This window comes from Galleria mellonella, unplaced genomic scaffold, assembly GCF_026898425.1.
Source record: "Galleria mellonella isolate WM207_F2 unplaced genomic scaffold, CSIRO_AGI_GalMel_v1 utg64, whole genome shotgun sequence".
Lineage (NCBI taxonomy): Eukaryota > Metazoa > Arthropoda > Insecta > Lepidoptera > Pyralidae > Galleria > Galleria mellonella.
The window spans coordinates 6,610,350-6,622,716 of record NW_026442133.1 but is presented as its reverse complement, the minus strand read 5'-3'; the positions used below and the strand labels follow the sequence as shown (position 1 = coordinate 6,622,716).

The following is a 12,367-nucleotide window of genomic DNA, read 5'->3' as shown; positions in this document are numbered from 1 at the left end:
TAATAATGACATCTTATCTATCTGATGCAGATTTTGGTATCAGTTCATGTTATCTTTCCCTCTTTTTTAAAACTTTTTTTCCTCTTCTTTCTTTTTTACTATTGTCAAATTTTCTTTAGATATATATATATATATATATATATATATATATATATATATATATATATATATATATATATATATATATATATATATATATATATATATATATATATTATTATCTTCTACCTTTAAGGGTTCACCCTTATCTAGTTGGCTATATATCTCATGTATCACATAATTCTATTAACCTATTGTTCCATAAGAGTTTTTATTCAACCCATCTTCATATGAAACGATACGAGATTAAGAGGCAAAAACCCAGGATATCCTCATTTCAAATTCTGTCACACAAAGAAACCACTTACATATATCATCTTTTTAATCAATAGTAACTAGATAGTATAAGAGTTTCTAGTGGTCATTTATTTTTTTCCGAACATTACCTAATCATAGTCAACAGATATATCAATATGTAATATGAAAAATATATTATTATAGCAAAGCTGACTCATGTAAATTGGGAAATTAAAATATTTATAATATTTTACAATTAAATTATTAAATTATAAAAAAGCAAAAATTTTAAACAATATAACTTTAAACTGAAAAACTCTCCTTTAAAATGATGATGATAATTTTACTTTAATATTGTATGTACACCTATATTAATGCATTATGATTATATAGGAGTGGGAGTAGTGGTGCTAGGAGTGTGCTTCTGCTGCATCAGACGATGTTTCCGAAAGCGGCGCTCCAAGGATGGCAAGAAAGGAATGAAGGGAGTCGACCTGAAATCCGTCCAACTCCTAGGATCAGCATACAAAGAAAAGGTAATGTTTTTTATAGTCATGATTTTTTTTCGTCATGGTCTCATTATTTAACATTATCTTACCTATCTAAAAGTAATTGTTAATCTAGTCAACATAATAATAATTTTTAAAATTATGATATACGACTATGAGTGAAGAAGACTATAACCGAATGATTACTTTCAATAAAATTCAGCGACGTGGAAGTTGTTATTGAAAATCTGTTTATGTGACATACTATATTAACGGTCTCACCATAAAAATAAATTAAACAATTGTCTATCTAAAGAGAGTTTAACAAAACTCTATCTAAGTGATTAAATATTGTTGATGGATCAGAATGGCAAGGCACGAGGAGCACTATAGGCATTACGGCATATTGTATGATGTCCGTAGGTGATGCTGTTCATATTTATAAACAACGGTGATAAATTTCCATCAGATATAGCATCATCTTGTTTGCCACTTAAACTTTCAATAAGTTAAAAAAAAATTCTAGCACAAAAATGGAAAATAACATTCAATAAACGATGAAAAAAAAATAGTTCATATTCCTAAATACTATAGTCATCTCCTTATTATATATATAATATTGAATATGCACTACATTACATCATTATTTGTAAGAGATAAGTTATTCATGTGAAATTTGCCGCGGGACATGCATTTAGGTTCAGCCGGACATGGAAGAGCTGACGGAGAATGCAGAAGAACCAGATGACGGTGATTCTAAGAAAGAAGAGCAGAAATTAGGCAAACTACAGTATAAGGTGGGTATAAAATGTATAATATTCTCGTTCACAGGAAAAAAAACCATTAAGACAAGAAAAGTGCTTTATAAAGTAGGTACCTACTCCTTATGTAATTTAAATAAATTATGTTTGATTTGACATAGTTTAAATTAATCAAATAGAATGAATTTTCCATTCATTTCCATTTAATTCTTATGGCATGGTATTCATATTATAACCCTTTATAGTATAAACCTTATCGAATTCTCATCACAATAGTAGATATTTTAACTTGTTTTCAATATATTTTATATTTACTTATAGAAGAAATTTTATTTTATTATCTGGACATATTTAGGTAATATATCTAAATATGTCCTAAATCTGGAATGGCTTTTTTTTAATTTCATAATAAGATACAAAAAATACGTACAGAAGAGATTTTGTGCTAGAGTTAGTTCTAATACAGAACTAACTCTAGCACAAAATCTCTTCTGTACTAGAGACATGGTGTGATGGCATAGACATGCTTATAAAGATCTAAAAATATGTACGCTAAAAAATTATAATCTTTTTTTTAAATAATTTTGAGATATCAGACAATTACAAAAAAGCTATCGTAAAATGTCGAGTATATCATCATACCTTGCTGCTGGTTTAACATTTCTGCAGTTTGAAATATTAGCAATTAATATCAATATTCCCATAAAAATGTCAATTAATTTCTAATATGACATTATAATATCTTATTATGAATAACTAATTATGTGTATGACTATCTTGGATGAAAACTAAAAAAAAATACTTTTTGCAATTATTCACAACACATACGTGTACTGCATTTACTTCTAATTTTAAAAGTTTACTTTTAGTAGATAGGTAGTCATTTTTATATAGAGAATACTTTCTATGCATATTCAAATACCTTGTAAATAAAAGTGAATGAAGTAGGACATTTTTACAAGATTTTTCTATTAAACTTTAATATTACTAATCTATTTTAATTACTTTGTTAATTTGCAGCTGGAATACGATTTTAATAGCAACAGTCTGTCAGTAACTGTAATTCAAGCGGAGGATCTGCCCGCCTTGGACATGGGTGGCACATCTGATCCTTACGTGAAAGTTTACCTACTACCAGATAAGAAAAAGAAATTCGAGACTAAAGTTCATCGGAAAACGTTGAGTCCAATCTTTAATGAGACTTTCGTTTTCAAGGCAAGTGTGTTACGAAATATCATTCATTAATTGCTTGGTTTAACAGACTTTAAAAAAATAACGCAAGTTCAACATTTTTATCCAGAACGTACCATATGCTGATGCGATGAACAAAACGCTTGTGTTCGCGATCTTCGACTTCGATCGGTTCTCCAAACACGACCAAATAGGCGAGGTGAAGGTACCGCTCTGTCAGGTGGACTTGGCGCAGACTATCGAGGAATGGCGTGAACTACAGAGTGTTGAAGGAGAAGGGGGGCAGGTGCGGAGACATACACACTTATAATGTCCTAAGTATATACATTTTCCTTGGAAAGTAACATAGTAAATAAATCTTGTGCGGTATACGAAAATGTTCACACCACCAGGTTAGCGTAGAAGTAAATGAACTCTTTTGTCAATTTCTTTTAGGTGCCTGATAATATATTTCAATATTTAGTATTATAATAAAAATATACATTTTTATTATAACACTATATTTTGTATAACTACAATATAATAAGCTTTACTTTTCAGCATCTAACATCTCTTCACATAGGTATTATTTTAATCTCTTTTCTACCACAAAGAACGTAGGATTTTCTCTTATTTGTTTTTTGTTGGGCCTTCAGATTTAAATTGTAAATATCAATTATTTATTACCCGATTATCGAAAAGTAACTCGTACCATATTAAATTTGTATATAAAAATAATCGGTATGTATCTTCTTGAACGTTGGGCCGTAATTCTTAATTTTTTTGTATTATTTTGTATTTGTATTTACATTATTTTTCATCAAGAGATTTAATATTGTTGCAAAAATTTCTATTGGCAGAGTTAACACTTTTGTTAACAGTTACACCCAGGTCACATCAACAGCCTATTCTAATTACACAAAATAATCTACTAGGTACCTACATAACTTTCATGAATGCACAACTAGAAATATGGTATCATTCTACAGCTATATAATACGTAACAAATATTGTTCAGGAGAATATTTATCTTTTTCTTAGCTTAAGCTATTTTGCCAAAACACACAAATCAGTATGAGATCTAAGTGTGTTTTGACAGATTAGCATTATTTTTAATATTCCAACATCTTTTCAAAAATCTTCGTGCCATAAACAGCTTACTACTACTGTCTAAAACAACCAACGTAATTTTTATACATTATAATTTTTGAAAAGATGAATTTATATTTTTTAAAACTTTACTGCACTTTTTGACGGAGGAACCTTGACGTACTTCATAACCAATTTTATTTTTAATCATGACATTACCATTATAGACAAATAAACAAGTATAGACTTATATACTCATAATAATAAACACTATCAAGTCAAGGCACCTCGTGTGGATTGAGTCTATACATTTATTTTCTGATAAACTTAATTTGGACAGCAAAAATGTATTTACTTGGTTTTTCTCTTTTTCTCCATATTTTCTCTGCTCTGCTTGGCTGTGTTTGATTGTGTCCTGAACAATCTTGCATGCCGCTTCAAAAACGAAATGATCATTCACGTAAGTATTATTTTGAGACACATCAAGGTTTAATTGTACTTAAACATGTACTTAATACTACGTTGACCGGATCAATATAAAAATACGACTGAACAAGTACTACCACATATTAGTATTACAGAAAGTAAAATCTAAGATACATATCTAAAAAGTTAGGGGTTATAGGACATCAGGATGCAGAGTAAATTGTATCTTATCCAATTACAGCTCTACGATTAATCACCTGTTACCTATTATCACCTATCATACCACATTATTTCGTTTAGTCTATTTATTTATATCCATCCAACACTTTATTTTATTTTATATTGCGGCTGGGGAATGTTGCATGATTGTTATTTTGTTGTGCTCGTTCTTCACGTCAGCAACAAAAGTCGTTGAATATCATGGTACTTTATTTGACTTATAGGATAACGAAATATATGATAGTTTATAATAAGTGTTCATTAACTTTTGTTGCTGATGATACTACATACCTGAAGTGCCATTTCAAGCAAATACAACACTCGTATAATTTGTTTACGAAACTGGCAACTCAACTAATATGTACAGTCTGAACAAGATCTAATAGACGCAGATGATTGAAGAAAGGGCGCTGCAGACCTATTTCCATCAGAAAACAAATTACATATTATCTAGTTTTTACAAGCGTTAACTCTTGTTTCTATTTATTTAGATTCTGTAGTCATATGTAACATTCATATTACGTTATTTCTGTTATACTTATTTATATCTTGAGGATGGCATAGTAATTGTTTGTAAACAAAAATGTGATTTATGTAAAAAAAGAAATTAATTCTGGATTGAGACACCAAATCAAAAAAATACCTACTTACAAGATTTCAAAGTTGCATAGTAAGCTGTAAGCACATCGACAAATTATAAAATTGTAATTATACATTTTTTGTTATATATATGACCAATATGTAAATTTTCATTCTGTATGAATGACGATTATTTATATCAAGTAGATTACTCATTTGTTTATCATTTATTTACTGGACAGAGTAATAATATTAGCTACAATAATAGGTCCTGCAGCGACTTTACGTAATCATCATCAATTAAAATAATGGCATAAAATGACAATTCAGGACAATAAAATTGGTAATGCATCTTAATTTGTTATTGACTACGTGTATAAAAAAAATGTTATTTGTAGATAACTAAATTAAATAATTATTTCCATGAAAAGTTACTGACTAATTACATATATTCGGTATCATTATAACTTATCAACCAAAACGAATTACTTGTGTAAATGTTAGGTGATATATGTAAATAATACAATTAAATATTATTATTCATTCATCAATAATTAACTTATTTTTTTTTTAATCTGAAATATTTTATTGGTTCATTGCCTACATTAAATATAAGTAATATTTCTAATATACCTAAGGATGTAATAAGTAATTTCAAAGTGTGTTACAGGTTTTCTCCTGACCAAGGGAAGAAAAACCGTGCCCATTACTATTATACCTACCATTGATCCACCACAACATGTCAGCGCGGACGATATAGCTAAGCTCACTCTAATCTTACTTCAAATATTTGCACCTAAACCCGATATCCAGACCTCGGTCAGCAATTGTTGCGATTACCTAAAACACTTTAGGTATGCTGTAGCTTGCTACCCTTGATATTTTGCGAAACGGGTACAGGTGCAATATCAATAGACTCATGTAATTACCGGTTCATTTCTTGAACTATTAATTTATTGATTTGTTTGTCATACCTAGTTATCTTTAACGGTATTTAAAAACAATTATACGATGGCTAATGCCTATTTCTGCAGCTTAGAGCGTGCTCTAAGCTACCTTATGGAGTCTAGAACTTTATTAGTTTGCCTGGCACCGGAATGCAGTAGCCAGACACCTTGAATAACATTGTGCGAATTATTTATATAATATTATGTAAGTACTATATTCATATTAGACATATAAATATACTTAAAAACAATTATGTTACAATTTTGTTACTGACATAGCTAGATGTTTTAAGTTCTACAATGTATTTCATGGTGTTCTTATTTTTACCTATATATATGGATAAACTGTATTCTTATATTAATATAAAATATTTTGCCTCCACTGCTATATATAACTGCTATATGCTATATATATTAAACGTCTGTCATTAATTAAAATATTATTATTTTAATATATTATCGCAAAATGCGTTTGGTTTACAAGAATACAGTTTAATTCAAATAAGTTAATCACACAATAATCACTTTTGCCATCAGTTACACTCCATTGATAGAATGTTCTGCAAATGCCTAAATGTTTAGTAAGTGTAAACATTTAAAATAATGTAATATCAATGACACAAATCCATTGAAGAAATTAAAAATATTTAAACATAATTACAATGGAATTACCGCGTTTTTATAATTTAATGTTATAGAATTATTAGAAAATCATTTATGTACAATTTTATTATTAAAAAAATAAATAGTTTGGCTGGCATTACTAGTTATTACATTAGATTTACTAGATTTTACTTTCAACTTATATTTATGTACTATATAACTCTAATTATAACTCTTTTTAAAAATGTCATTGTTCAATTTCACTATGTACATTCAGTTATATTAGATCATCAACATAATACTAAAAATAATAACTCAAAATATAAATTAATAACAACTGTCATAATATGTTTCATATCTTTAAAATGTTTTACCACAGAAAATATTTACATTTTCATTTCCCGTTTTCTTTTTTAAACATTAATGACTATGCAAAAGTATTGTCAGTTGATGGTTTGAATATCAAAATATCTTATTATCGCAACATGATAATGAACCAAAAAATATCATTTAAGTTGATAATTTTTCATTTAGCAAATGTACATAGATGATTTCATTTTCAATACTCATTAGCGATGTTATTAAAATAACAATTACTTCTTTGGTGGATTTACTATAATACCTAATATGCAACTATAATATTTATGCATCTATCTTTATCGTTTACTATTAGTACTTATAGATATTGCGATCTGTTCCTAAAATGGGTAGTCTACTACGGAGACTAGTGAACAACGGTTGGCTGTAACCAATATTACTTCGGAACACGTAAGTTATAAACAGATATACAGGATAGCATAGGTATGTACAAAGGTAGCAAATACTTTGATGATCTGAGCTGGGTGTTACATAACTAAATACATTGGCTTCATTTCGGCAACAGATCGTAATGAATTTATATTACTGTCGTCTATATTACCATTTATTACTTATATATTACAGCAAACAATGATTGCTTTATATTAGGTTTGATGAACGTTGTTTTGTTTTGTTCGTATTATAGTATGGTGTTATTAAAATATATGTATCGTGTTTATTTTTCTTGTTTTAGAGGAAATGACGTCTATGTGCTAAAACGTTATATGTAACGCAATGAAAGTGTTCGTCAAATGTGCGTATGACTAGATGCAATCTAAATTGTTTGAGGCTATTATCTCAACTGTTAATGGGCTATGCGTCCTCAGCACGTAGTCGGTATAGCTTTTCAGTTTGTTATAAAACTAACAGAGTACTTAATCTTATGCACATTTCGTACCTGCAATTCTGCAAACTGAAATTCTATTCCGATCAACCAAAAACCATAAATACGCTTCTAGGTGACCACACGGAGCTATTGTTACGTTCATTTATTTTTGTTTGGTGTAACGAGATTTTGAGTGCCCTGACCCGCCCTAAGCCGCGTTATTTATGGCCCATTATATTGTGTTATATAAATAGCTTTTATAACCCGTTCTCTGGACGTTACTATTATCCTTACACAACTTTTCCTCTTTTGTCTTCCATACTACTCACATCCAAATTGACAGCAACGACTATATACATGTTCATCGAAAGAACGCAACAGAAATACCTTTATATTAAACTAGCGACCCGTCCCGGCTTCGCATGGGTAGATAGGTAAAATATGTCTAGATTTTGAAAACAAAAAACAGCCCATATTACTCGCTGATAATGTAGCTTTCTATAAGTGAAAAAATGTTTAATATCAGTTAAGTATTTTTTTACTTCATCCAATATAAACAAAAACAAACCAAATCTTTCCTCTGTATAATATTAATTTAGATAATATTGAAATAGTAATTACTTTTAAATTATATTAATTATAGAACCTACAGTAAAACATAAACCGAAATGATGGATCGCACAAGAATATTATCATATTGAAAAGTGATATTCATCCATATTAACTTCTATGGTATTTAACATTTTAGTCATTATAATATTAAAATAAATTACTCAGTATTATTGGATTGTTTCTAATGTCGTTATTACTTTATATAACTGGCAACAGTATCTTATGCATATCGATTTATATGTTTTGCAGGACAACAAGTTGGGAGACATATGTTTCTCACTACGTTATGTACCAACGGCAGGAAAACTCACAGTTGTCATTTTGGAAGCAAAGAATTTGAAGAAAATGGACGTTGGTGGCCTATCAGGTACCATTTATACCATATTATTAGTAATTTTATATAAATATTATAAATCGATAAGGTTACTGATGATAATGATATTATCTAATTTACAGGAAATTTAGGGTAAAATTCTTAAATGTACTTCATATTTCTTAATCGTTTAGTTGTACACTAGTATTAGAATTTACATAAAAAATTTTTAAATGCATGAATTATTTTTATGTAATATTAATTTTGTACGCACTTATAAAGTTAAACACACAAAAATGACTTAATTATGTTTCGTTCATGAATCGCATTCATTCACAAGCATCTACATTTTCCCCAATTAATTGCATCATATTTATTTAAGAATAAGTAGATACGTCTATAATATTTTACTGAGGAAGCCATTGATTTATCGATGATGATTATTCTCTTTAACACAGAGATTCTTTTTTTATAATAATAATAATTATAAATATTGTGCAATTATCACCTTATACCTAAACTAGTTAAATTTTCATTATTTTAATTTTTACATATTGTTTCATTTCATATTTGGCATCATAACTTAGTATACTAACTAAAAAAAATTATCAATAGTTTTATAAAACTTTAAAATACCTATCTTTTTCATATGCGGTAACATCGCTGCGTGTCAACAGATCCGTACGTAAAGATAGCACTCATGCAAAATGGTAAACGCCTCAAGAAGAAGAAAACGAGCATCAAGAAATGCACACTGAATCCCTATTACAACGAGTCATTTACTTTTGAAGTACCATTCGAACAAATACAGGTGCGAGCCGAGATTGAAAAATTCGATGTGATAGCGCATGGCTCGGACAAAATTCCGAATGAACGACATAAACAACGACCGATATCAAACATCTCGTACATATATGTCTTTCATTCGGTATTGTCTGTACTGTGTGCCATTTGATGTTGTGTATTTATTGTTGTGGACAAAAGTACATACACCACTTGCATCCATACCAATCCTACTCCCAAACAAAAAAAATATATATTTATTTTCTTGCTTATATACATTTCGTTAAATAGATTATTATATTTTAATTTCATGTTTTGAAAACAAAACATAAAGTGGACTTGCAAAATTTGAAGTTTTATTTATTTATTATAGTTTCATTATAATTATTAAATACACATAAAAGCTACATACCTAAACATACATGCTGTGTTTATAAATTATGTTCTCTTACTGTTATTGTGTTGTTGTTGTAGTGATGTTAGTTAAATGTAGTGTTCATTAGTGTGTTCTTTGTATAGCTATTTTCTTTGTAATTCTGTCGCTCGTCCACCTGAAAATTTACCCACACCTCAATGCTACCTTTCCAACCTTATATTGTTTAAAGTCTATCTTGTTAGAATTCTTCTTTGATAAAGTGTTGACCTTTATTTGTAACTCAGCGTCTCAGATAAAGGTTTTCATTTTTATGAAGAGTCTAATAAAGTATTTTGGCATTGAATAATATAAATCCTTATTGAGTGGTGTCTAATAATCTCCCCTCGTAACTGCATTACAATTTGGTGACTTCAAATTGTAATTACTTATGGTTTAAGGAATCCAGTTCCTCGTTTTTCTTCTGCAACTCTGTTATTACTATTCATCACTTCATCCCCGTAACTAAACATAATGAATGCTTTCTCCTACGTTTGTGAGTATCCAAAATGTTGCTGGTTATATTTTCTTTTAAAAACAGCATGCTATCGACATGATCGTTCCTTATGCGTGAGTGTCACTGTCTTGTATCTGATTGCTGTAAACGTAAACATGCTTTGCCTTCTGTTAATAAAATGTTAATAAAAAAAAAATACCCAAAGATACCTCCAGCATGCACAAGTTACGAACATATCTCTATATTGCGAAAAAAACAATTGAATTCAAACAGTTTGCAATGTGATAATGTCGATTCATTAAATATAAAAATAGTATCATGATTTACACTCATATTCATTATTCATAACAAAATTATCAGAGCGTATCAGTATAATCATCAACTCATTAAATAAAACTTTTAACTGAATTGCACTTCAGAAAGTAAATCTAGTGGTAACGGTGGTGGACTACGATCGCATTGGTACATCGGAGCCGATCGGTAAGGTGGTACTGGGCTACAACGCGTCAGGCACTGAGCTGCGTCACTGGTCTGACATGCTTGCCAGCCCCCGGCGCCCGATCGCGCAATGGCACACTCTCAAAGACCCCGATGATGGAGAAAAGAAGGATTAAATATAAAATTGAGGTAACCTCATAAATATACAGTTATATTTCATCTCTGATTCAACTTGCTATACCGGCATGTGAAGGTGAATATAAAACAAGTGAACGGATGCTCATTCTTTGCGCAATTTTTGTTTTATATAAAAGTAGTTAGAGCATTCTAACAATATTTTTTCGTTATTGAACTACATTCGCAAACAATCTTGTGTATTGCACTTTTAGTATAAATCACTTTAACATGTAAAAGAAGCAATAATACGAGAAACTTAAATAAAAGTGGACAAAACATGTTAGGCATGCTCTCATACTCATAAAAAACCAGGTATAAAATTTTTAAATTCTTACAGATCTTTTTTTATTAAGATCAGTTCAAAATGCATCAACTCAGATTGAATTCAGATTAATTCTGCACCAATTAGTGCAGAAAAATCGTTTCTAATATTTTATAAATTAAAAAAAATTAAGAGTTATTCGATCTTTATTCCTATAGATACTTTCATAGAAGGCATTATAAATGTTAAAAAATTATCTGTTTACGTGATTTTTATTGCAAAACATCTGAACTGAATTTTGATAAACATTTAAGAATTTCTTAAATTAATTCTAAAAAAGTGCATACCTAAATTACTGTTTAAAATTCACACTAAGGATGTAAAATAAAGTGAACAAAAATGCGGGTAAACATGAGCTCCCTATATATTCCATCAAATCATATTACAACATGGCTAATAGGTACAATATTGGCCGTGTAGTCCTGACATAAAATAAGCCACTCCTTTCTTTCTCGTGGGTGTCGTAAGAAGCAACTAAGAGAACTTAATGGACGAGAGATGGGCAGCAGCGTCCCTCTTAAAACATCACTAAAACCTAACTACAGTGACAAAACCCGCCTGTCAAAAGTAGCAACTATTGGCAATACCCGCCTTCCTTATGGAGAGGCTCATGTTCAGCAGTAGACAGTTAACAACTAATATCATCATCATCATCACACTATGACAAGATTAATGATTTGATTCAATATTGTTATCATTGAATTACTGATCGTCTTAAATTAGTTCCTCTATAATTTATCTAAGAAAATCCAATCTATTCTTATATATTTCATTATCTAAATGCCGTCTGCACAAAATCAGTAATTCATTCTATGGTAATTGCATAAGATTTTATAATAAACTGCCGGAATCTGCATTAAATCTGACAGAGAGGCAATTCAAATCTTATATTAAACAATTTTTATGTAAGAAAGCCTATTACAGGATAGACGAATTCATAGATGACAACATATCAAGTAAATAATTAGTTTATTAGCATACAACGTTATAATTTTATTTTCTCATTGCTTTCTTGATTTAATTGATTAATTTTAGAAATATGAAAGCGTAGC

The 12,367-nt window shown here is 29.4% G+C and overlaps 1 protein-coding gene across 5 annotated transcripts in view; it reads left to right on the top strand.

Moving 5' to 3' along the window:
* LOC113512435 (synaptotagmin 1) overlaps positions 1–12,367 on the top strand; it is a 49,264-nt gene that overhangs the window by 31,773 nt on the left and 5,124 nt on the right. For 2 of the 5 annotated variants that reach the window (XM_052900261.1, XM_026896324.3), the window contains exons 4-10: positions 730–872; positions 1,523–1,621; positions 2,606–2,800; positions 2,886–3,062; positions 8,663–8,780; positions 9,404–9,537; positions 10,798–11,005. In XM_052900261.1, the coding sequence (XP_052756221.1) occupies positions 730–872; positions 1,523–1,621; positions 2,606–2,800; positions 2,886–3,062; positions 8,663–8,780; positions 9,404–9,537; positions 10,798–10,992 (1,061 nt within the window). In that variant the 3' untranslated portion in view covers positions 10,993–11,005. The remainder of the gene's footprint in view (positions 1–729; positions 873–1,522; positions 1,622–2,605; positions 2,801–2,885; positions 3,063–8,662; positions 8,781–9,403; positions 9,538–10,797; positions 11,006–12,367) is intronic. The other 3 variants (XM_052900264.1, XM_052900262.1, XM_052900263.1) reach the window with 3 other exon arrangements.